Source organism: Hemitrygon akajei, chromosome 27 (genome assembly GCF_048418815.1).
Source record: "Hemitrygon akajei chromosome 27, sHemAka1.3, whole genome shotgun sequence".
In the NCBI taxonomy this organism is placed as follows: Eukaryota; Metazoa; Chordata; class Chondrichthyes; order Myliobatiformes; family Dasyatidae; genus Hemitrygon; species Hemitrygon akajei.
Window position 1 is genome coordinate 38,100,764 of NC_133150.1, and position 25,066 is coordinate 38,125,829.

The 25,066-nt window shown below is 42.1% G+C and overlaps 1 protein-coding gene across 3 annotated transcripts in view; it reads left to right on the forward strand.

Moving 5' to 3' along the window:
- The first annotated feature begins 4,466 nt into the window (after nucleotides 1-4,466).
- Nucleotides 4,467-25,066, forward strand: part of etnk2 (ethanolamine kinase 2) — a 73,010-nt gene continuing 52,410 nt past the window's right edge. For all 3 annotated transcript variants that reach the window (XM_073030683.1, XM_073030684.1, XM_073030685.1), the window contains exon 1: nucleotides 4,467-4,869. In XM_073030683.1, coding sequence (XP_072886784.1) covers nucleotides 4,528-4,869 — 342 coding nt within the window. In that variant the 5' untranslated portion in view covers nucleotides 4,467-4,527. The remainder of the gene's footprint in view (nucleotides 4,870-25,066) is intronic.

The following is a 25,066-nucleotide window of genomic DNA, read 5'->3' on the forward strand; positions in this document are numbered from 1 at the left end:
AATAAGTTGAGAAGAAGTGATGACATTTGGTGTTGAAGATTTTTCATTAGAACTGGGAAAAAGAGAGGGCAAGTCAGTTCTGACTGATAATGATGGTGGGAGAGGGAAGAGCAGGACCAAGGGAATATGTCTGACAGTGGGACACCAGGCTGCCCAGGTGACTCCAATATTTATCTACATCTTCTTGCAGGATTTTGGCCTGAAAAATTGACAGTTACTTTCCTGTCACAGATGCTGAATTCCCCCAGTTTGTGGGTCCAGGTTCCATCATCTGATGAGATTCCTCAACATTTAAACATGCAACCAAATCAACATCTTTTGGGCTGTGTGGAGCGTCAGTTTCTATACTAGGATTCTATTATCAGAATCGGATTTAATATCACTGACTTATGTCATGAAATTTGTTGTCTTTGCAGCAGCAGCACTATGCAATACATAATAATAGAGAAATAACCATGGAATACAGTAAGTATATATATTAACTAGTTAAATTAAGCAGCTAGTGCAAAAATAATAAAGTAGTGAGGTAGTGTTCATGGGTTCATTCAGAAATCTGATGGTAGAGGGGAATCATTGGGTGTGCTCTTTCAGGCTCCTGTACATCCCCCAGTGGTAGTAATGAGAAGAGGGCATGTCCTGGGTGATGGGGGTCCTTAACAATAGAAGTCGCCTTTTTGAGGCATCGCTCCTTGAAGATGTCCTGGATACTACGGAGGCTAGTGCCCATGAAGGAGCTGACTAAATTCAGTTCCATTATGGCCTAGGTATCTGTTATACGTTCACAAACTGATGGGATCTACTGCGATAGATGGAACACAGTGGCATGGCAACAGTTAAAGCGGTGGTATCACCAAAGCTGAGTTGAATGTTTCATTGTGAAGCTGCAGTGACAAACTTGGCCTGTGAACAGAGTGAAAGAATGCAAGAAATGTGCAGCCTAGTCTGAGAATGTCAGAACACAGCAACAAACGTCTTTCTGTATTTAAAATAATGAAACAAAATAATTCAGAAAGTTGTAAAACTCAAAGAAGATAATATGACAGCTGACCGAAAGCATGGTCATATATAACAAATTAGATCATATACCTGTATAACAAATAAAACAGAGTATAGAAAAATACAGGCCATTTGACTTGTCATAGATAGATAGTTTATTGATCCCATAGGAAATTGCAGTGTCACAGTAGCATTACAAGTGCACAGGTATAAATATTAGAAGAGAGGTAGAAAGAATAAAAAATAAGTTATCTCAAACAGTCTAAGAGGAGGGGTTAATCTCTTCCCCGCCTATAGGTTGACTCATTATAGAGCCTAATGTCCACGGGTAAGAATGACCTCATACAGTGCTCTTTGGAGCAGCACCTTTGTCCGAGTCTATTACTAAAATTGCTCCTCTGTTCAGCCAAGCAGGCATGCAAAGGGTGAGAAATATTGTCCAGAATTGCCAGAAGTTTCCATAGGATCCTTTGTTCTGCCACGGTTGCCAGTGTGTCCAGTTTGACTCCTATCACAGAGCCAGCCTTTCTGATCAGTTTATTGAGCCTGTTGGCATCTCCCGTGTTGATGCCATTGCCCCAGCACACCACCGCATTGAAGATTGTACTGGCGAGAACAGACTGGTAGACCATGTGAAGGAGAGGCCTGCCTGCTCCAGAGGACCTCAGTCTCCTCAGGAAGCAGCAGTGACTCTGGCCCTTCACACACATAGCGTCTGAGTTGGTGCTCCACTCTGTCATCCAGGTGCACACCAGGTACTTGTCATGTTGTGCCAACCTCTTAACCTACTTCAAGATCAATCTTAACTTTTCCATCCTACATAACCCTCTATTTTTCTTTCATTCATATGCACATCTAAGGGTCTCTTAAGTGTTCCTGATGTATCTGCCTTTACCACCACCTCTGACAGGGCATTCCACGAACCCACCACTAAGCTATCTCTGACATCCCCTCTACATTTTCCTCCAATCGCCTTAAATTTATGCCCTCTCTTACTAGCCTTTCATCTAGCCAAAGCGCTGGTTCTCCACTAATCCAATGCCTTTCATCATCTTATAGACATCTATCAAGTCAGCTCTCATCCTCCTTCACTCCAAAGAGAAAAGCCCTAGCTTGCTCAACATTTCCTCGAAAGACATTCTCTCTAATCTAGGTGACATCCCGATAAATCTCCTCAGGGTCCTTGTAAATCTCCTCTGCACCTCTCTTAACTGCATTCTTCCATAATGAGGTGACCAAAATTGAACACAATACTCGAAGTGTGAGTTTTAAAAAAGCTGCAACCTTACCTCATGGGTCTTGAACTCCATCTCTGAACTAACGAAGGCAAATATACTAAAAGGCTGTGAGACTGCTCCCCGCTGCTGTGCTTGGTGTCTGCGAACTTTGCAGCCTTTGCTAATATGATGAACTGAATACCGAGGCTTTGGGCCTACTCCAGCGATTTGGATCTACGGACTCAATTTGGTTTGGAATGCTGTTGTTGTTGCTCACTTCTAATGTCTGCAAGATTTGCTTTGTGTGTTTTTTTTTCTCTTTCTCTGTGGGTACTGGGGGTCGGTCTTATTTTTTAAAATTGGGTTCTTTCAGGTTCCTTGCTTTGCGACTGCCTGTAAGCAAACAAATCTCAAGGTTGTATAATACTTACATTCGTTGGTAATAAATGCACTTTGAATCTTATACGCTTCCTTAACAACCCTATCAACTTGCACAGCAACTTTGAGGGATCTATGGAAATGAACCTGCCATTAACTCTGTACTCTGCCTTCAGTTTTGGCCTTCTAAAGTATAACACTTCATGCTTTTTCAGACTGAACTCCCTCTGCCACTTCTCAGCTCAGTTCTGTATCCTATCAATGATCCGTTGTAATGTGCAGTCTCCTAGAGTATATACACCACCAACCTCATCCCTCAACCATGAATGCAAAGTACACTAATTGTTCATTTAAAAGCAACAAAACTCGGCTTGTTCTGTACTGGATGTGAACACTGAAATAATTTCACACACTTCAGACACAGTCAGCTACATAAATTTCCTTCCTTTTATACAGTGATGTGTTCTTTCAGGTGTGTTGGGCTGAGTTAAACTAGTTGAGGTTTATTTTATTTATTTATTTAGAGATGCAATGCCCAATGAGCCACACTGACTAGCAGCTCACTTATTCAATCCTAGCCTAATTGCAGAACAATTTATAATGACCAATTAACCTTCTAACTGGTCGGTCTGGATAGGAGAAAAGCGAAACAACTGGATGAAACCCACCTGTTCACAGGGAGAACGTACAAACTTCTTACAGGAGGTGATGGAATTGAACTCCACAACACTCGATACATAATAGCATCGCGCTAATTGCTATGCTTCTGATAAAGTTCCTTCTACCTTGATTCAATGGTGGTACCAAGCTTTTCACATGAGTTCATGTCCCCTTTAGAAATGCTGCATTTTAAAAGATTCACACTTTAATGAACTGAGTTCCCGTATCTATTAAAAATATATATATATATAAAACTGATTTTGAGTGACTTATTGAAAACTATTCATAAAGATAGGCTGTAGAGGTGCAGTTGTGGAGCTTCATGCCACGTACAGCTGAGGTTAATTGTATGGAACTTTGTAAAGATTAGATTAAAAGAGGAAAGAAAACAAGATATGGTGAGATGAGACCATAAAACATAGGAGTAGAATTAGGCCATTCAGCCCATTGATTCTGCTCCACCATTCCATCATAATAAAGTAGCTGGGAGGAGATTATACCAGAGCGTGAATGGACCAAAGTAAAAACTGAACAAAAAAACTGGAAATACTGAGCAAAATCTGTGAAGAGGGAATCTACGTATCTTTTGAGAACTTGTCACAGCTGCTTAAAGTGCTATTGAACTACCGACTGTTTCTCCCACTACTGATGGAAGTTCCTGTTGAATATTTACCAGCATTTTATACTTTCCAACAAGTGTAGCAATTTCCAGCTGCGCTGATGATAAAACACTTCACTGTGAAATGGGTCAAAAGTCCTTTGCCTGAATCACGCTTCAAAGTTGAATAGTAGCTAAATTTAAACTACAGGCTCTGAAACCACTCCAACACTACAAATCCTGTTGTCCAGGTAATATGTGGGTTGCCCCTCAGCTGCCACATTATGAGGTATGCCTTGGCCAGCCATAGCCACACATCACAATATCAAATCACGTGTATAATATTAGTCCTTTACTCCAATCCCTACACTTACTTCTCAACTTAGTCTTTCCATGTGCAAATAACAAAAAAGTAGGTTTATTTCTATTGTAAAGCGTGAGATCGCTGCTGAGGTCACCTCTGCACCAGAATGCACAGATACGTAACATGGCAAAGATCAGCCCACTCAAAGTGGCTGACGTCCACTCCAAACTTCGGGTTGCAGTGGGGTGAGGGTGCGAGAGGCGGAGCGGCGCTCTCTGGCGCTGCGACCTCCCGCCGGTAGGGGCCAGCAGCGGCGCGCCGGGCGAACGCAGGGGGTTCGAGTGCAGGCCGGGTGAGCACCTCTTTCCCTGTCCATGTCGGTGCCGAGTGACGGCCCGCCGTCTTGCCCCGGTGACGCTAGACCACCTTGTGGAGGCGGAGCTGAGGGCGCCGCCGCCACCTCCTCCTCCTCCCCCGCCCCTTCTCCTCTTCTCCCCTCCCCGCTCCCTCCTCCCTCCTCGCACATAAGCGGCAGGCTGCGCCCAGACGGCCGGCACAGCCCGGCCGCCATGGAGACTGCCGTGCATGTCCCGAGCGGCGCCCCTGCCGTGCCCAAGCTCGCCGTCTACGTGGACGAGAACGACGTGGTGCCCGGGGCCCTGCGGCTGGTGGGTCGGCTGAGACCCCACTGGGACATCCGACGGGTGAAAACCAAGGTAAGCGGAGCGCCGGCTCACTCCCTCCCTCCCTCCTTCGTACAGGTGCAGCCCGGACCGATTGCTGACAGGTCTCCCGGGCCTCCGTGTGTATCTCGCCTCGTTGGTCGTGTCTTCCAGACAGACTCGTCGGGCACTTACTTCCCCTCGGGCAACGTGGGTGACTGACAGGATCTGGCTGATGGGAGAGTGAAACTTCTGCCCTGACATTTCCACTAAACCACCTTCTGTCCAATTCTTGGGCATCCCCTCCCCACCCCACCCCACCCTTTTACTGCCCCATTCCTAGATATCAACCGTATTCCTTTCATTGACATCTATTGGAACTGTCTTAAAACGCTGACTTGTCTTGAAACAATCCATGTCCATACCTAGACCTCCGACACATTCGTGTCTCTAACCTTTTACTGTTCTATACTTGGATGTCAAACATGTTCTTGTCTTGATTTCCTTCCCCCCCCCCCCCCAACTGCCCTGTTACTGGATAACAAACATATTCCTGCCCCTAAACCCCTCTGCTACCCCATTCTAGATACAGAACACATTCCTTTTTCATTAGTAGACATCAAGCACATTCTCAGCCCATTGCTGAGCTTATTGTCAACCGCACCTGACCCTATCCTGGGCATCAAACACATTACTAGCCTATTCCTGGTTTTTATCCCCACTTGTGCATTCTGCTGTTCTGTTCCACCTTTGTCTTCACTCCCACACCTTGCCCACTCCTTCCTCTCATGTCTCTGCTGTTAACCTCGAATCCACAACCTAATTAGTGCTCCCATTCCTGATCTTAACCTTCACTGACTGTCTCTGTTATCCCACTTGTAGCCATCGCACACTTAGCAGTCTGCATCTAGAAGTCAGATTGCTTGTCATCATTCTCTCACTGTCCACACCATGCACTATAGTACCACTTCTGGTCTTAACCCCTCTCACCATTCCTTCTGCTTTATGGTCTTCAGTTCTGTGAACCATGTAATCCTCATTTTCGACTTGCATCCCACCTCCTGTCCCAACATCCTGTTCCTGGTTTTCAAACTTTGTCCCACCAACCCGTTTCTATCACCTGTTCTTCTCCACCCATCCATTACTGCCCCTTTTCATGCCTGCCAACTCTCAGCTCAAAGACTGCCTTGCGTTCCTTGAACCACAATGTTGTCATTTTTAAAATTTGAACCAACCTGGCACCACAGAACACAATTCTCATCAAAGTTACTTCAAAACCCCATACATTTTCCTTGCTCTTCTAACCTTTATTGACAGGGAAAGTATATACGTGATGCAATACATCTGCAGAATTGTATAATTCACTTCAACTTGTTTATTTAATATTGTCTTCATTGCTGCATCTTTGTTCTGTGCTTTATTTCCTCAATCATAATTTTTAATGACATGCTGAAGATTGTTTCTAAGAGATGAGCCTAGGTTACTGCTTCGTGGTCACTTTATGTCTACAGCAGATACCTAAAACACAAAGATATAACTCCTGGAGTAGACCTGATGGATCAAATGCTCAAATCCTGCTCCTATGTTTTGAGGTTTTCCTTAATAATCCTCAATGTAGGTTTCTTGTCCGGGCTACTCTTGGAATGGTTGCATCCCAGGGATCGTGTGATCACCAAGAATCTTCCCAAAACTGTGTGTGTGATCTTTATCAATTGTTTTTAACAGTAGGTGTCATTCAGTTGCCTGTGTAGAGTTGTGCAGGTTTTTATCTTTGTAATTAATGGCTTATTATTATTAATGTTGCTGTGAATGACCCTTGGTAAATGTCTGCTTTCTCAGACTCGCTGTTGACCTCACTTTTCTCTGTCGTATTTTTAGCCTTAATTGTATTCCCTCTGCCTGGATTGTTTTGCTTGCTTGCCTGTTTGGGCACAGGTGCACAGTTTCCGTAAGCATGGGGTTGGTAATGCAAAAGGTCTAGTTTCAAAGTGGACTTAGTTTCAGCTCAGTTCCAGTGATGCCTTTGTGAATTGCCCTTTACAGAATAAGTCTAGCTCTCTGAGCATACAAGTCTAGCAAATTAATCAAATACAATTTTTCCCAATAAATCCAATTTGATTTGGTTTCAATGCACAAAACTTCTCTAAATGATCAGATACCTCTCTTTTGGTTTAGAGATCAACGTCTGTATTTGCAAAAGATTTTCCCATGGCTTCATTCCTTTCCATTGTGCTATTAATTTAGTAGTTTAGTGGTATAGTCAGCATGGCAGGACTGAAATACAGTGAACAAGTTTGTATATAACAAGTTCTTAATAGCAAATAAATTTTAAAAAATGGCCACATTTTAAATTCTGTTCAGGTCATTATAAAGAGTAGGGGAGTCTTCCCTAAAGTACTTTCTTTTGTCCAGAAGAGCGAGCAGGCATGATTTCAATTTGATACCATCAATGAGAAAACCTCTGTGGTCCTTGCAGGGGAGTGGCATTACGCCACTGGCATTTAGGGCAGCAGTGAAGGTCCTCTATCTCTGGCTGCGTTCAGGGCTTTCTTCATCATGTCAATACTGTCGGTCATGCAGGCTCCAGGAATACCATCATAGTCAGATGTAGACGAGTTGCTCATTTCTGTTTCTGTAACAGTTTTGTTTTACCAGTCAGGGTTGTTAACCCTGTGCTGAATCGCTGAACCTGAAGGACCGGTGGACCACTTTTAGTCTGGCCTCTACTCTTTGACCTGTTTGGCATGGATGACCCTACGAAGACCCATATCATAAATCTCTTACGCCAGCCAACGTCAATCTCTGGATCATTGAGGCACTCAGCCTTAAAACCCAATGACAAGCTTGTGGTCCTCTTGCAGGGCACAGGAGTATCATACTGCAGTTTTTCATTGGGGTTTCTTAACTTTCTAACTTGGGAAACTTTTTTTTCCAAAAGTTTTAGAAAGGTTTCAGAGCTTGGGAACTAGGCAGGTGAAAATCCACCTACATAGAATTTAATCTGAGATGGAATGCAGCTATTTTGGAAGGGATTGTGTAGGGCTTCTAGAGCTGGAGAAGTGAGGCAATGGAAGAATTTTGGAAATTGGCATTATCTTGGTTGGCACAGACTATTTGGGCTGAAGAGCTGCATTCTACACTGAACAACTATGCTGTTAATCCCAAAGTCAAGGAAGAAATATTGATCATCTAGAGAACTTTAATGCACTCAAACCCTTTCGGTGTGGATTTGTGAAAAGAACATTATATATATAATGTAAGGAGTAAGTAAACAAGTAAGGAAGTTATGGAACCTATGACAATTAAAGAGGTGGAAGTACTGGCGCTTTTAAGAAATTTAAAAGTGGATAAATCTCCGGGTCCTGACCGGATATTCCCCAGGACCTTGAGGGAAGTTTGTGTAGAGATAGCAGGAGCTCTGACGGAGATCTTTCAGATGTCATTAGAAACAGGGATTGTGCCGGAGGATTGGCGTATTGCTCATGTGGTTCCATTGTTTAAAAAGGGTTCTAGAAGTAAGCCTGGCAATTATAGACCTGTCACTTTGACATCAGTGGTGGGTAAATTAATGGAAAGTATTCTTAGAGATAGTATTTATAATTATCTGGATAGACAGGATCTGATTAGGAGTAGCCAGCATGGATTTGTGCGTGGAAGGTCATGTTTGACAAACCTTATTGAATTTTTTGAAGTAGTTACGAGGAATGTTGACGAGGGTAAGGCAGTGGATGTAGTCTATATGGACTTCAGCAAGGCCTTTGACAAAGTTCCACATGGAAGGTTAGTTAAGAAGGTTCAGTCGTTAGGTATTAATGCTGGAGTAATAAAATGGATTCAACAGTGGCTAGATGGGAGATGCCAGAGAGTAGTGGTGGATAATTGTTTATCGGGATGGAGGCCGGTGACTAGCGGGGTGCCTCAGGGATCTGTTTTGGGCCCAATGTTGTTTGTAATATACATAAATGATCTGGATGATGGGGTGGTAAATTGGATTAGTAAGTATGCTGATGATACTAAGGTAGGAGGTGTTGTGGATAATGAGGTGGGTTTTCAAAGCTTGCAGGGAGATTTATGCCGGTTAGAACAATGGGCTGAACGTTGGCAGATGGAGTTTAATGCTGAGAAGTGTGAGGTTCTACATTTTGGCAGGAATAATCCAAATAGAACATACAGGGTAAATGGTAGGGCATTGAGGAATGCAGTGGAACAGAGAGATCTAGGAATAACAGTGCATAGTTCCCTGAAGGTGGAGTCTCATGTAGATAGGGTGGTGAAGAAGGCTTTTGGAACGCTGGCCTTTATAAATCAGAGCATTGAGTACAGAAGTTGGGATGTAATGTTAAAATTGTACAAGGCATTGGTAAGGCCAAATTTGGAATATTGTGTACAGTTCTGGTCACCGAATTATAGGAAAGATATCAATAAATTAGAGAGAGTGCAGAGACGATTTACTAGGATGTTACCAGGGTTTCAGCACTTAAGTTACAGAGAAAGGTTGAACAAGTTAGGTCTCTATTCATTGGAGCATAGAAGGTTGAGGGGGGATTTGATCGAGGTATTTAAAATGTTGAGAGGGATAGATAGAGTTGACGTGAATAGGCTGTTTCCATTGAGAGTAGGGGAGATTCAAACGAGAGGACATGATTTGAGAGTTAGGGGGCAAAAGTTTAAGGGAAACACGAGGGGGTATTTCTTTACTCAGAGAGTGATAGCTGTGTGGAATGAGCTTCCTGTAGAAGTAGTAGAGGCCAGTTCAGTTGTGTCATTTAAGGTAAAATTGGATAGGTATATGGATAGGAAAGGAGTGGAGGGTTATGGGCTGAGTGCGGGTAGGTGGGACTAGGTGAGATTAAGAGTTCGGCATGGACTAGTAGGGCCGGAATGGCCTGTTTCCGTGCTGTGATTGTTATATGGTTATATGGTTATATCCTCTGAGACCAACAGAGTAGATGGAGGGGAGCCTGCATGTGTTTGCATTTTCAGAGCGTGTGTTTTAAGATGTTGTATAAAAGGCTGGTGCACAAGGTAAGAGCGCAATTATTAACATAGATTGAAGACCAGTTATCACAAAAATGACAGTAGGAATAAATGGGCATTTTTCAAGTAGTGCTAATGTAACTAGTGATCACTCCTTGGTACTCAATTATCGACTGTCTACATTAATGACTTAGAGGAGGGGGGTAGAGTGTAAGGTTTGCTGGTAATACAAAGGTTGGTTGTAAAAGTGAACTGCAGTTGGGATATACAGACTCTGCAACAGGATCTAGACAGGTTGAGAAAGAGGCAGAACTTAGTAAATAGAATTTCAACGCAGGAAAATATAGGTTATGCACTTGTAGAAGAAATCAAAGGCATTGTTTTCTAAGTGGGTGCTCTATAGAAGGATCTAAGTGTTCTTGCGCATGAACTCAAATATTTGTCATGCAGCTAGTTAGGAAGGTAAATAGCATATTGTCTTGCTGAGGATTGAGATTTAAATGCAAGTGTTGTTATAGTTGTGAGGTAGAGATGCTTCCTACCAAAGGAGGTGTAAGGTGCTCCTTCTCTCTGCTAGCCTGTGGGTCACCCTTGGGCAGGGTGTAATACCAGCAAGCAGAGTCATGTGAAGCCATTGGAGCAGGTGGTGGATGGTTGTATAAGCAGCTGACATATATAACAAGAAGGTAATGGTAAATTTGCCAGAACAATCGTGATCAAAGGCCATGATCATTCATGTTGTATGACATGGCATGGAGTGATGATGGTGGTGATGTAAAGTCGTATAGGTTATGATGGATAACCTCACATTACACCATTACAACTATACTGGGTACAGCTTTGGCCCACCTGTTTTTTTTTAAAAATGGGATGTACTAACTTCGCAGTCAATCCAAATAAATTTTACTAAGCTAATTCTTAGGATTAAATGAATGTATTGGGGAAACAGCTTGATGATAAAACAAATTGCATCAATATTCTTTGTGTTTTAAAAGAATATGCTATGATGAATAAATCCTAAGGGGGTGTGACAGTACATGATCAGTTCTTTCCACTGGGACAAGTTTCAAAATGAATAAAGGAAGCAGTTGATTAAAATTGAAGTGCCTTGTAAGTTCTTTTGGGTGTTGGTGAATCTCTGAAATTCTCTACTGCAGGTGGTTGTGGAGGCTAGATGGTTTGAAAGATGAGGGAATTTGGGACCATGGAAAAATGCGAGAGAAGAGGAGTTGAGGCTTGAAGAAGATCGACCATGATCATATTGAATGCCAGGGAAAGCCTGAGGGACCAAGTGGCCTACTTCTGTTTTCTTGTGATCTTGAGCACAAGCCCATGCAAGTTTGAGCGGGAGGCTGAAGGATGAATGAAATGGCACAACTTCAGTCCAGAAGGTCTTGAGTTTGCAGAAGGATTGAGGAACGACCTGGTCAGGAATGTGTACAAGCTGTCTAGAGGTAGTACTGGCCCACCTAAGGGTATCAGCAGAAGATAGGTTCTCTTTTTCTCTGTTTTTTGAACTGCTTATTTAATTTAATTTATTATATATTGCAATGTATTGATGCTGCAAAACACCAAATTTCATGACAAATGTTGTGATATTAAACCTGATTCTGATATAGAAGTAACATGGGCATTATTAGGGATGCCATTCATGTGGCCATCTCTGATAATTTGCAAGCAATCTGTCCAATAATAGGGATGGGTTTGGAGACTATTGTAAATGTCAATGCACCACAGAGTGGTTGTGTGTTTGTGTAAGACAGGGTCAGCCACTTGTGCTTGTTGTTCCTCTTCCCTTAATTTATTGTGATACCACACAGAATAGACCCTTCTGATCCTTCAAGTCACGCCACCCAGCAACCCCTAGCCAATCACGGGACAATTTACAATGACCAATTATCCTACCAACCAGTATGTTTTTGGACTGTGTGAGGAAACCGAAAGAAACCCACGTCATCACAAGGAGAAAGTGCAAGCTCTTTAAGGACAGCGGTAGGAATACTTTCATTTGTATATTCTGGCCTGCTCTGTATGTCCCAGTAGGCCAGACTATATATTTCTACCCACACTGGAACATCAACGATGTTTTACACAAAGGAGTTCAACTGTGCTTTCATTGACTATCCATCATTTCATCCTATCACAGACGTTGTCTTTGTTCCATCCTGTGCTGTCTGCCACTTAAGCTAACTTGCTTTCTCTCTCCCTCTGTTCTGAAACTTTGGTTTCTCTCTCCACAAATGCATATTGACTGGTTGAAGTCTTCTGGCAGTTTTGTTGTTTTGGATTCCTGCATCTGCAGATTTTCATAAAGACAGATCATGCAATTGCTGGAAATCCTGAGCAATAACTACAATGCTGAAGGAACTCAGCAGGTCAGGCACCATCTATAGAATGGAATAAAGAGTTGACATTTTGGGCTGAGACCTTTTATTGGGAGCCTGTTTTTTTTCCTACGTTTTAGCCTTGCAGAGGAGGAGAAGGGATGTGCAGTACAAAGAAAAAAATCTATCATATGAGTGGTGTGGATTGTTATTGACTGAGGACGGTTGCCTGCAGGCTTGCAAATACCATTTAATTGTTCCGTAGTGGGTATTGTCTACATTGGGAAAATTAAATGCAGGTTGCATGAGTTTTCAGTCTGCAGAGTTGGATCTGAGCTTCCAGTTGTCTGAAACATTAATCTTCCCTTCCATTCCCAGTCTGCCCTTCATCCTCAACCACCAGGCTCTTGAACAAAAGGGGATATCTACACTCATATGCCCATCCATTGAGATGTTCCCACAACCAATGATCTCACTTTAAGGATGCTTTATCTCATGTTCTCGATATTTATTGCTATTTATTTATGCTTGCATTTGCACAGTTTGTTGTCTTCTGCACTCTGGCTGATCTATCATTGATCCTGTTATAGTTGCTATTCTATAGACTTGTTGAGTATGCCCGTAGGAAAATGAATTTCAGGGTTGTACGTGGTGATACATTTACTCTAATATTAAATTTGACTTTGACTTTGATCTTCAGCCTCATACTTCAGTAAAGCCCACATAAGCTCAAGACACACCTTGTTGTATTTGGTCTAGGCCTGTCTTTGCACTTGGAATTCAATATTTAATTCAGCAAATTCCACCTTGTCAAAGCAGGCCCCTGCTGATGTTAGAAAGAGACAGACTCAATTTCAATGACTGCACAAGACTCCACCAACAACACTTTCAGCTTGTGGCATTGCTGCCTTTCTCCCAGATGAACTAAATCTTTTTCACGCTTGGTTCAATATCACCAGCACTGAGCCCCCGAAGAGGGCCGCAGAACCAACCTGCATCTTGGTCATCTCTGAGGCTGAAGTACACAGGTGTTTCCAACAAGTGGACAGTCATAAGGCTGAAGAACCGGAGGCATCCCGGGGCGGGTACTCAGGATGTGTGCGGCACAACTGGCTGGTGTGTTTACAGACATTTTTAATCTCCCCCTCTCCCAGTGTAGAGTGCCCTCCTGCTTCAAAACATCCACCATTGTCCATGTGCCTAAAAAGACCAAGGTATGTCTGAATGTCTGGCGTCCTGTCACACTCACCTCAATAATAAGCAAATGGTTTGAGAAGCTGGTCAAAGATTATATCTGCAGCTTGCTACCGCCCACACTAGACCCCCTACAATCCGCCTACCCGACTTAACCGATTGACAGGTGAAGCAATAGCCACAGCTCTACACACCGTCCTTGCACATCTGGAGAAGAAGGATGTTTATGTGAGAATTCTGTTCATGGTCTACAGTTCAGCATTCAACATCATAGTTCCATCCAGACTAGACAAGAAGCTCTGAGACCTCGGCCTTCACCCTGCCTTGTGCAACTGGATCCTGGACTTCCTAACAGATTACCAGCACGTGGTAAGAGTGGGCTTCCTCACCTCTGCCCCTCTAACCCTCAACACAGGTGTCCCTCAGGGCTGTGTACTAAGTCCCCTCCTTTTTTCTCTGTGCACCCATGACTGTGTCGCCACCCACAGCTCTAATCTGCTAATTAAATTTGCTGACGATACTACATAGATTGGCCTAATCTCAAACAATATGAGGCAGCCTACAGAGAAAAAGTCAGTATCCAGATACAGTGGTGTCAAGAAAGCAACCTCTTCTTCAGTGTTGCAAAAACAAAGGAGCTGGTTGTGGACTACAGGAGGAATGGAGACAGACTAACCCTTATTGACGTCAGTGGATCTAGGGTTGAGAGGGTGAACAGCTTTAAGTTCCTCAGCATAAACATCACCAAGGATCTCACGTGGTCTGTACATACTGGCTGTGTGGTGAAAAAGGCACGACAGTGCCTCTTTCACTTCAGATGGTTCAAGAGGTTTGGTATGGGCCCCCAAATCTTACAGGGGCACAATTGAGAGCATCCTGGCTGGATGCACCACTGCCTGAAATGGAAATTGTACTTCCCTCAATTAAAGGACTCTGCCGAGAGTGGTGCGGAGAGCCCAGTGCATCTGTAGATGTGAACTTTCCAGTATTCAGGACATTTACAAAGACCGGTGTGTAAAAAGGGCTGAAGAGATCATTGGGGACTGGAGTCACCCCAACCACAAACTCTTCCAGCTGCTACCATCCAGGAAACTGTACCGCAGCATAAAAGCCAGGACCAACAGGCTCTGGGACAGCTTCTTCCATCAGGCCATCAGACTGATTAACTTGTGCTGATATAATTGTATTTTTATGTTGTATTGACTGTACTGTTGTACATACTATTTATTACAAATTACTATAAATTGCACATTTAGATGCAGGCGTAACAAAGACTTTTACTACTCGTAAATGTGAAGGATGTAAGTAATAAAGTCAATTCAGCTTATGATCGCAGTATTTTTTTTATTTTCATAATTATCTTCTGGTCATTGGTTGTTTGTCAGTCTTTAGAATTTATGAAAAGCTCCCCTCAATGCCCGCAAGAAAATGGTGACATGCATGTACTTGGATAATTTACTTTGACTTTGAATGTGGATTGAGCTCAGAGGGTTGGAAGGCATTATGAGCAGAGTTAGCTTTTCAGTGTGTTATTGATCTGGGCATTTAGCTCTCTTTCTGCAGATGCTGCTTGTTTTCACCATTTTCTCATTTTGTTTGGAATTCCAGCGGTTGTTTTTGTATCTCAGTCCTTGGCCAAATCTCAGCTTTTCTCAGCACAGATATCTTCTGACCTATTTAGCCTTCCCAGCATTCTGTTTTCATTTCCATTTCCCACACACCACTATCCTGTATTTCATAGTTCCAGCAAGATTTTTTTTCCCTGTCAATTTGTTTTTCTGTTCTTCCAGATGAGATAGCTGCTCTTAGTAAGACTTGGGCAACTCTTAGTTATTGCCAATCTGTATCATTTGTCTTCTCTTGGTTTCTACCTCGTTACACTCACTGTCTCTTCTTTGCCCCTCCCATTTCCCTGTAAGTTTAGACAACAAGTATCTTTAAATGTTTAAAAATGAGATTCAGCAGATGCAAGTAATCTTGAGCGATGTACACAATGCTGGAGGAACTCAGCAAGTTGGGCAGTATCTGTGGAGGGGAAATAAACAGTCAGTGTTATGGACAGATTCTAAATGTACCTATCTTTGATGAAATGCCATCAGTCTGAAACATTAACCCTATCTCTGCATGACATCCAAAATAGATTCAGCATTTTCTATTTTTATTTTGGATTACCGATATTTATTAAAATGTTCACCAAATAATTACAAGGGACATGATTGGATAATGTGTGCTTCTCTAAGAGTGTGGTAGAGTTGATCCTATGATTTGCTGCATGGTCTGTTTTCAGTTCCGTTCAGTTGGACAAGAGGAAAAGATTCCCTTGCTGGTGGTGTCTAGCATTTGTATTTCTCAGCTGCCATATATATTTTAAAAAATCCAAAGTTAGTACCGGTACATCTTTGCAGCTTCAAATGTTATGCTTGCTCTTGTCCTTTCCCTTTTGTGAAGCTTCTTGTGGTAACTATGATTTTTTGAAGTAAACTCCCATGTAAGAATAGCTTTATTTGTCACACGTACATTGAAACAGTGAAATGCCTCAGATGAAATCATGTGCTGGGCAAGCCCTCAAGTGCCGCCTAGTTTCTGGTGCTAACGTAGCGCGCACACAATGCACTGACACTAGCCGTACGTCTTTGGAATGTGGGAGGAGACCCACGTGGTCCCAGGGAAAACTTAGAAACTCCTTACAGAAAGCATTTGATAAGTATTTAGCCACCAACCCTTTGTTCACTTAAATGAGTATTACAACCAGGGTTTTTGATCAATTTTTACTTGTGAATCGTGCTCCTTTAGTCACAGTAGAGCCCCCCCCCCCAAACAGAAAGGGAAAATTATAAAGCGTGGAAAAACTCGTATGGTTGCTGTGATAGTGTACTTTGGGTTGTTGTTCTACTGAAAGACTGACTTCCTCCCTAGTTTAAGCTTTCTGGCAAAGGCTAGCAGGTTTTTATCCAGGGTTGGTCTGTATTTAGCAGCATTCATCTTCTCATCAGTACTGTTGGAAAAACATCCTCACTGTGTGATATTTTACAGTGGGGCTGGTGTTGCCTGACTAATGCGCAGTATTAGATTGCACTGCATATACCACTTGGTGTTGAGACCAAAAGTTCCATTTTAGTCTCATCTGTCCACGAGACCTCCTTCCATGTCTTTATAGCATCTTCTAAGTGACAATTTGCAAAGTCTTTATAGGTAAAGTCGTGTTTTTTTTAAACCAGGGCTTCTTCCTTGACACTCTTCCACATACCCTTTTTTGTGCAAGACCTTGGGGATTGTGGAGCCATGAACTTCATCTCTAGTTAGAGCCACTGACTTCTATAGCTCACCAAGGATGACTGTTGGCATCAAAGTAGCCTCATGTGAATCTAAACGATAACTTTCTGGGGTGTTCAGCACAGTTGAGGAAAATAATTTTATATTAAATATGGCCAGTTTGCAAATGAAGTAATTCTGAAAGTTTACAAACGCACTTGCTATTTTAAAAAAAATGTCATGACTGTTGTTCCCAAGGAGGGAAGCCAGTAGCAGTAAATGGTTTTTAATTCAAGTTTATGGTATACCAAAGGTCTTGGCACTGGCTAATGCACACCATTTATTAGCATGCAATAACTTGTCAGATGGATTGAGTGTGGAGTGATGTTTCCTGTCCACTGCCTCAACAGTGTACCATCTCATTCAATAGAGGACTAACTGTACTCCTTGTTATCTTGTTTGAATTTTAATCATGGGTTAAAATGCAATGGTTTTTGCTGGTTAGGATGAAACTGGTTGGGGGTCGTCAATCCAAAAGCATAAGGTTAGGGTTAGTAAATAGTGGGCATGCTGTACTGGAAGAATGTAGTACACTGTGTACTGGAAGACACTTGCTGCCTGTCCCAGCATTTCCTTGTTCCATGGTGGTTGATGCAAACAACACATTTTACTGTATGTTCCAATGTACGTAAGACAAAGTTAATCTTTACACTGCTGTCAGTGACAGATTGGATTTGTGAAGATAATTTAGCTATTCTCCATGCACTGTGTTGGAGAAATTTATAGGGAGAAGTTGCTGTTGCAACTGCTTTACATTCCCTAGGTTAGTTGAATTTGCCTGCTACATATGGACTGCTGAGTTGCATGTGCTCCCCCACATCAATTTCAGAGGCCAACATAATTTTGTCAGTCATCATGCCTCATGTCAGTATGACATGGACAATCATGGTCTTGTGACCATGGATTATTCTTGGTAATTTTTTTTCTGCAGAAGTGGTTTGCCATTGCCTTCTGGGCAGTTCTTTATAAGCCGAATGAGCCCAGCCAATGCCAATACTCTTCAGAGATTGTCAACCTGACATCAGTAGTCGCATAACCAAGACTTGTGATATGCACCAGCTGTTCATATGACCATCCACTGCCTGCTTCCATGGCTTCACGTGACCCTGTCAGGTGTCTAAGCAGATGTTACACCTTGTCTATGGATGATCTGCAGCTAGCGGAGGGAAGATGCACTTTGCACCTCCTTTGGCAGAGATGTATCTTCACCCTGCCACCCATTGATATTAGTCAAAAGCTATTCAATAGAAGTGTTATGCCATTGTCCAGTGTGCCTTTTGCCTTTCCTGTCAAGGAGGGTGTTGAAGGATGGATGGGACATGGCATACCAAGAGATGATAAATTAATGTCGAAGTAGTATTTCAAACCGAGCTATTTTGAGGTGGAAATCAAAATGAGGTCCCTTTATTTTGTTGAAGATGGTTATATTAAACACTTGGATTTTAACCCCTTACTGAGATGAAGTTTCCATTAATTGGCATTGAACAAAGAGGAGACATGCTTCATATAGAATTCTACCACCGATATCTTTGATCAAATTGGCATGATGGTTTGTATACTTGTAAGTTTGTCAGTGGAAAAGGATTGTAAAAAGCCCAACCGTATTTGAAAAAGAAGAATAAGGTGTTGCCAAATTTTATCTGTTGCCTTCTGGTTAATAAAGCAGGAACTTCCTTCATGTTTTAGGGAACAGCTGAAGTACGACAGAAATTGATTCTATTATTTGGTGCTTTTTAATGTAGCAAAGTATGCTAAGCAAGTCACAAAATCTGATACTGAGTTGTCATTGAAGTAAGTTTTAATGTCTGACTTAAAAGTTTAGAAACAGAAGTTTAGGAAGGGAATTTTAGAGCTTCATCTCAGCAGGTGGACATGATTGCTGCCAGTACTGGCCATCAAGAAACCAGAAGTTGTGGTGATTAGAGGATTTCTCTTTTTGTCCCTTGGCTGTGATCAGTGTGCCCACAAAAAGACTTGCATTTGACCTTGTAGTATAGCTTGGACTTCTGTACAAAGACAATATGGCCATTGATGAATCAAAGGAGAAAGATGTACTGAAAGTTCGATAAGATATTTAGAGAGGGTGTTTCCTTTTGCAAGGGTAGTGCCCCTTGATCACTGGAGCAGAATTAGAAGCTACAAATGCAGCTTGGGGTATGGTCTGGGCTGTTGTCTGCAGAAGTGGACCCTGAAACGATGTAGTTGGCTAAGAAGGCAAGCTCACAATTATACTCACTGCACGTTTGCCACGGGCAAAGTGGCAATTCTGTATTAAGCTTGAGTCAATGAAGGAGTCTTGACAATTATGGTAGAGCTTCTATACTATTACCTCTTAAATCAAGTGACATTGGTGACAACAGGGCTTCGCTTCCAGATGTGCTCAATGCATATCTTTGTTTGCTTTGACCATCAAAGAATGGAGGAACCATCAGAAACTCCAACAGCCCCTGATCATCCTGTGATTTCAGTCTCTCAGGCTGACGTGTGCAGCCTTCAGGAGAGTGAACCCTAAAGACATCTAAACTAGATGGGGTACCTGGCCAAGTACTAAAAGCCTGTGTGGATCAACTGGTTGGAGTGTTCACTGAGATCTTTAATCTTATTCTGGCAGTGTATGGTACCCACCTGCTTCAAGCAGGCTTCAATTATATCAGTCCCCAAGAGGAGCGTGGTGACCTGCCTTAATCATTATTACCAGTGGCACTTGCATCCACAGTGATGAAGTGTTTTGAGAGTTTGGTAATGAAATGTATCAACTCCTTCCTGAGAAGCAGCTTAGATCTGCTCCAATTTGCCTAGCAGGGCAACAGGTCACAGCGATGACATCACACTGGCTCATCACTCAAACCTGGAGCGTTTGGACAACAAAGATATCAGGATCAGGATGCTCTTTATTGACTACAGCTCGGCATTCAATATCATCATCCCCTCAAAGCTACTCAATAAGCTCCAAGACCATGGCCTCCATACCTCCTTGTGCACTTGGATCCTCCATTTCCTCACTTGCAGACCCCAATCGATTCGGATTGGCAACAAAATATCCACGATTGCCATCTGCACGGGTTAGCCTCCCGCTGTACTTGCTTTACACTTGTAGTGTAGCTAAACGCAGCTCCAGTGCCATATTTAAGTTTGCTGACAATACCACTGTAGTGGACTGAATCAAAGGTGGTGGTGAGGAATTGGGAGGGAGATTGAAAATCTGGCTGAGTAGTGTCATAGCAACACCCTCTTACTCAATGTCAGGAAGACGAAGGAGCTGATTATTTGCTTCAGGAAAAGGAAATCAGAGGTGGAGAGGGTCAGTGAATTTAAATTCCTCTGTGTTATTATTCTTGGGCCCAGCGCACAAGTGCAATTACAAAGAAAGCATGGTAGAGCCTCGACTTCCTTAGGAGTTTGCAGAGATTCAGCATGATAAACTTCTGTAGATGTGCAGTAGAGAATATATTGACTGGCTGCATGGCCTGGTATGGAAACACCAATACCCTTGAATTCTAAATCCTGCAAAAAGTAGTGGGTGCAGCTCAGTCCATCACAGGTAAAGCCCTCGCAACCATTGTACATGAAGCGCTGTTGCAGGCAAGCAATATTCATCATCAGGATCCCCACCATGCGGAACATGTACTCTTCTTGCTGCTGCCATCGGGGGGAAAAGGTACAGGAGCCTCAGGGCTTACACCACCAGGTTCAGGAACAGTTATTACCCCTCAACCATCAGGCTCTTGAACCAAGGGGGATAACTTCATTCAGCTTCACTTGCCCCATCATTGAAATGTTCCCACAACCAATGGACTAACTTCATCTCATGCTTGTGATATTTATTGCTTATTTATTCATTTTAATTATTTCCTTTATTTCCAGTTTGTTGTCTTCTGTACTTTGATTGAACACCCAAGTTGGGAGGTCTTTCGTTAATTCTGTTATGCTGTTGTTCTATAGATTTGTTGAGTATGAATCATCTGATAATGAATCTTGAGTTGCATATGGTGACATGTATGTACTTTAAAATTTTACTTTGACCTTGCCAACACTGGACACGTCCTGAGAATGAATGGGAATGCAGAACAGATCAAACTTCTTGCAGGACAGAATGTGGCCAGTGATATTTGGACAAAGTGAGATGTCAGATAACTGGGTGAGAATGTGAAAGCAATTTCAGTTGTGTCAAAGGGAGGTGATATTCTTTCCAGTTACTATGAGTAAAAAAGGGTTTTGCCCTTCCATTTTTAAAAAAAAACTTTGATTAGCTATGCCCTGTCACGATAGCAACCTTATTGACATGATGTTGCTATGAGAAATATTTGGTTACGAAGTGAGCTGGTCTTTATTGTCACTGTTAAATCATTCTAATGCAATGGACCACTGGTGAGCTGAGTAGCACAGGCCCAAGTGTGGTTTATAAATTTATTCAGCAGTCAGATCTGTGGTGTGGCTTCAGTTTGAGTTTCAGCAAGCTGTTCCCAATCCTCCTCTTGCCCACTTTCACTTGCTGCTTAAAACACTGTCCAGGTTTTAAGAGTTGGGCCTGGTCTCTGGTCGATTGCATGGAATCATAACAGTCTCTTTTGAGATGTCAAAAGGTTTGACTAATTGATTGCACGTTAGGAAAGTTAGAACAGGGGTGGACTATTTCCCCCCAAGCTTGTTCAATAACTTAGATCAAAACTGATCTGCATCTTAACTCCTTTCTACCATCTTTGGTTCCTAAATTTTAATACAAGCAAAATAATCTCAGCTTTTGAAGTTTTTAGATGATAGAGGTTTTGATCTCCACAGATAATAGTTGACCTGCTGAGTTTCCTCAGTGTCTGTTTTGCTTAAAATTTCCAATATCTGTTGTCTTTTGTCTCTAACAGTCTTAATCCTTTTTTGGAGGGAACACATTTTAAAAAAATTTCCATTCCCCTTTGCAATGAGTTAAATTATGGTATGGCTCTCGTCTTGCATTCTGTTCTTGCCCCCACCCAGCCCCCTGCACTTTTCTGAAGAAAGAATGTGATTTATCCATATCTACCCTGTCAAAATCCTTTAATCACCTTAAGTATTGTTAGATCACCCTCTAATCCTCTCTCCGCTGAATGCAGCCTTGCTTCATGAATTAACCCTTTGATCCTTAGTATTATTTGGATTTAATGATATATTAACAATTTTATATATGAACTCTATATTAATTCTTCCAAAATATTTCAAACTTCTACTTCCAAGCCCAGTATTATCCCTGCTGAAGTGCAATGCTCCATTGAATATGGTTATTTCAGACACAAAATCTGCAGATGTTAGAAATCCAAAGCCACACGCACACAATGCTCAAGAAACTCAGCAGGCCAGGCAGCATCTTTGGAAAAGAGTAAACAGACGATGTTTCAGGCTGACCCTTCATCAGTGTTTTGTGTGTATTACTTTGGTTACTGCAGGTTGCATTCATCTGAAGATGTACATGGAAGTTCCTAGAACACTAACCAAAGAGCAACAAAATTTAAAAATACCAAGCAGGTCAAACTCTTAGGGTAGAAAATTTCTACAGGTGTGTTGTGGAGAGCATTCTAAATATTTGGATCACCAGAGGGGCCATTGCATTACATTGAATGAACAAGGCTGCAGAGAGTTGTAAGCTCAGCCAGTTCCATCATGGGCAGTAGCCTCCCCATCATCAAGGACATCTACAAATGGCGATGCCTTAAAAAGGACTCCCATCACCCAGGACATGCCCTTTTCTCATTGCTACCAATGAGCAGATACAGGAGGAGCCTGAAGACCTACTTGCCATTTTAAGAACAGCTTCCCATCTGCTATCAGTTTTCTGAATGGACAGTGAACCAGCGCATGAACACTGCACTCTTTTTGCCCTACTTATTCACATAAATAAAACTATGGTCCTTAGACTTTTGCACAGTATTATGTTTGTATATATAGTGTATGTATACAATATATAAATTTTATTTATTGTAACTTATAGTTGATGTATTGCTGCCACAAAACAAAAAATTTCACAACACTTGTCAGTGATAAACCTGATTCTGAGAAACTGCATTTTGGTTCTAAGTATTGTTCTTCAAATGCTCTTTGATCTGAAGAGTGGTTCTAGTATTTACAAATTTCCAACATTTGCAGTTAATAAGTTAATCTTGTCTTGTCATTGTTTTAATCTTTAAGTACAAGCTTTTCTGAACAAATCTTTGTGAGTAGGTGTAGTTCTGATTTTAACTTTATTTTCACACCCTTCTGTTCATATTTTTCTCCTTGTACCCTAATGTTTACAAGGGCCAGGTTAGTTGAAGTGCATTTTGGAAGTATTGTGTGCTGCAGAGTTGCAACATAACGAAAGTGAGTGACATGCTTGCCTTCATCACTAGCAGCATAGAATATACGAGCTAGTAAAACATGTTGCTGGTGAGTAAAACTTTGGCTACACTTGGAATATTGTGTACAATTCCAGTTTCCTCATTAGACGAAGAATCTGGGAGCTTTGGAGAAGATTCAGAAGAGGTTTACCAGGATTCTGCATGATTAGAGTTGTGAGGAGAGGATAGACAAACTTGGATTGTTTTCTTTGCGGCATCGGAGGTTGAGTGGAAACATAATAGAAGTTTATAAAATTGAGAGGATTGGATAGGGTGGACAGCCAGAATCTTAAACACGAGTGAGTCTGCAGAAGCTGGAAATCACGAGGAGCGCACAGACTCACAGCTTTAGGAACTCAGTAGGTCAGGCAACATCTTTGAAGAGGAATAAACAGTCAACATTTCAGGCTGAGGCCCTTCATTGGGACTGGCCAATTCTGATGGAGGGTCTTGGCCCGAAATGGTGACTGTACTCTTTCTCCATAGATGCTGCCTGGCTTGCTGAGATGCACTAGCATTTTGCGTGTATGGAGCCAGAATCCTTAATTTCTACCCGGGTGGGGGGAGGGTCAAATGCAAGAGGGCAAAAGTTTAAAGGGGATTTGTGGAACAAGTTTATTTTACACAGTCAGGTGTCTAGAATGCACCACCTAGTGATAGTGGAAGCAGATATGATAGTGGAGTACAAGAGGCTGTTACGTAGGCGTGTGAAGGCAGAAAGGATTCGTTTAATTTGGCATTATACTTGGCACGCTTTGTGGACTGAAGGGTCTGTTCCTCTGCTGTCGTCTTCTGTTTGATGTATTTTTCTACTTCCATGTAACTAATTCTTTTTCTGATACAAATGGAAGCCTTTTTAAAAAAAAATACACTAAGATTGAGCATCCTCTGCTGCAATCTGTGTTCTTTCTTTGTAAATGCATCACTCCATCTTGATGAAGGTCAGTAAAGTCCAGATGGTTGCACATTCAATAGCAATAATTAGAATAGATAACCTACTATGAAGCAGAGCTATTTATTTACCAGAAGTGGCACCATAATTGTAATCTGTATTTTTAATGTTATGTTGTAGTCTTGCAGACATTCTGTTAAATAAGTCCTCCAGGAGTTTGCATACCATAGGAGTCTTTTATTTTACTCTTTTGGATCTTGGTACCTGGATTGATTGATAACATGATGGAATTAGTTAGTCAACCCCTCTGTCGGCTTGACAAAAAAATCATTAGAGATTTCAGCACCCTTGGCTTGACTGTTGATTCATCTCATATTCAGCTGAATATTGGCTGTCAACATTTCTCCTGTCTGCAGTATTTTCCTAGTTTTCATACTTTCTTTATTGCCCTGAGTTAGTGACATTCAGTAGTTGGAGATGAAGATTAGCTTTGTCAATTAAATTGAGCATGTGCTGAGGGCAGCCTGCAAGTGCTGTCATACTTCTGAAGTCATCAGAGCATGCTGAGAGCTTACCAGCCCTAACTAATATGTCCAGGGAATGTCCAATTTCCAGGGTAATTCCAGAGGGATGTCAATCACACTTAATTGCTTTGCCAAATAAGTCAATTGTTTTAACTTGCTGTAAGTTGAGTCATCCAGGTAGTTTAGGACTGAATCGATCCTGATAACCTAAACAAGCTATTTTTAGAGGGCACTTATGAGTCAAATTTTCAAAGTTCAAAGTACATTTTATTGTCAAAGTATAAATGAATTATACAGCCTTGAGGTTTATTTGCTTGCAGGGAGTCACAAAACAAGAAACTTGAAAGATCTCAATTTAAAATAAATGCACAGACAGGGGAGAAAACAAATCAAATCATGCAAACAATAAAGCAAGCATCAGCATTTAGAATGGAATTGAGTCCGTAAACCTGAAGCTTTGAGCAGCCAGAATAGGCTCATAGTCTCAGTCCGTCACAGAGGCAAATCGCCGTGAAGTTCATAGACGCTAACCCTGGAGCAGCCGGGGCATGACACGGCCTCAGTGCTGAGGAGATCAGAGTAAAATGTGGAGCAGAACCAGCTGAACCGTTGCCTCTGGTCCTGACACCCTGCCATTTCAGTCCATCTGGCCTGGCGCTTAACCTATCCAAGCACAGAGTCATT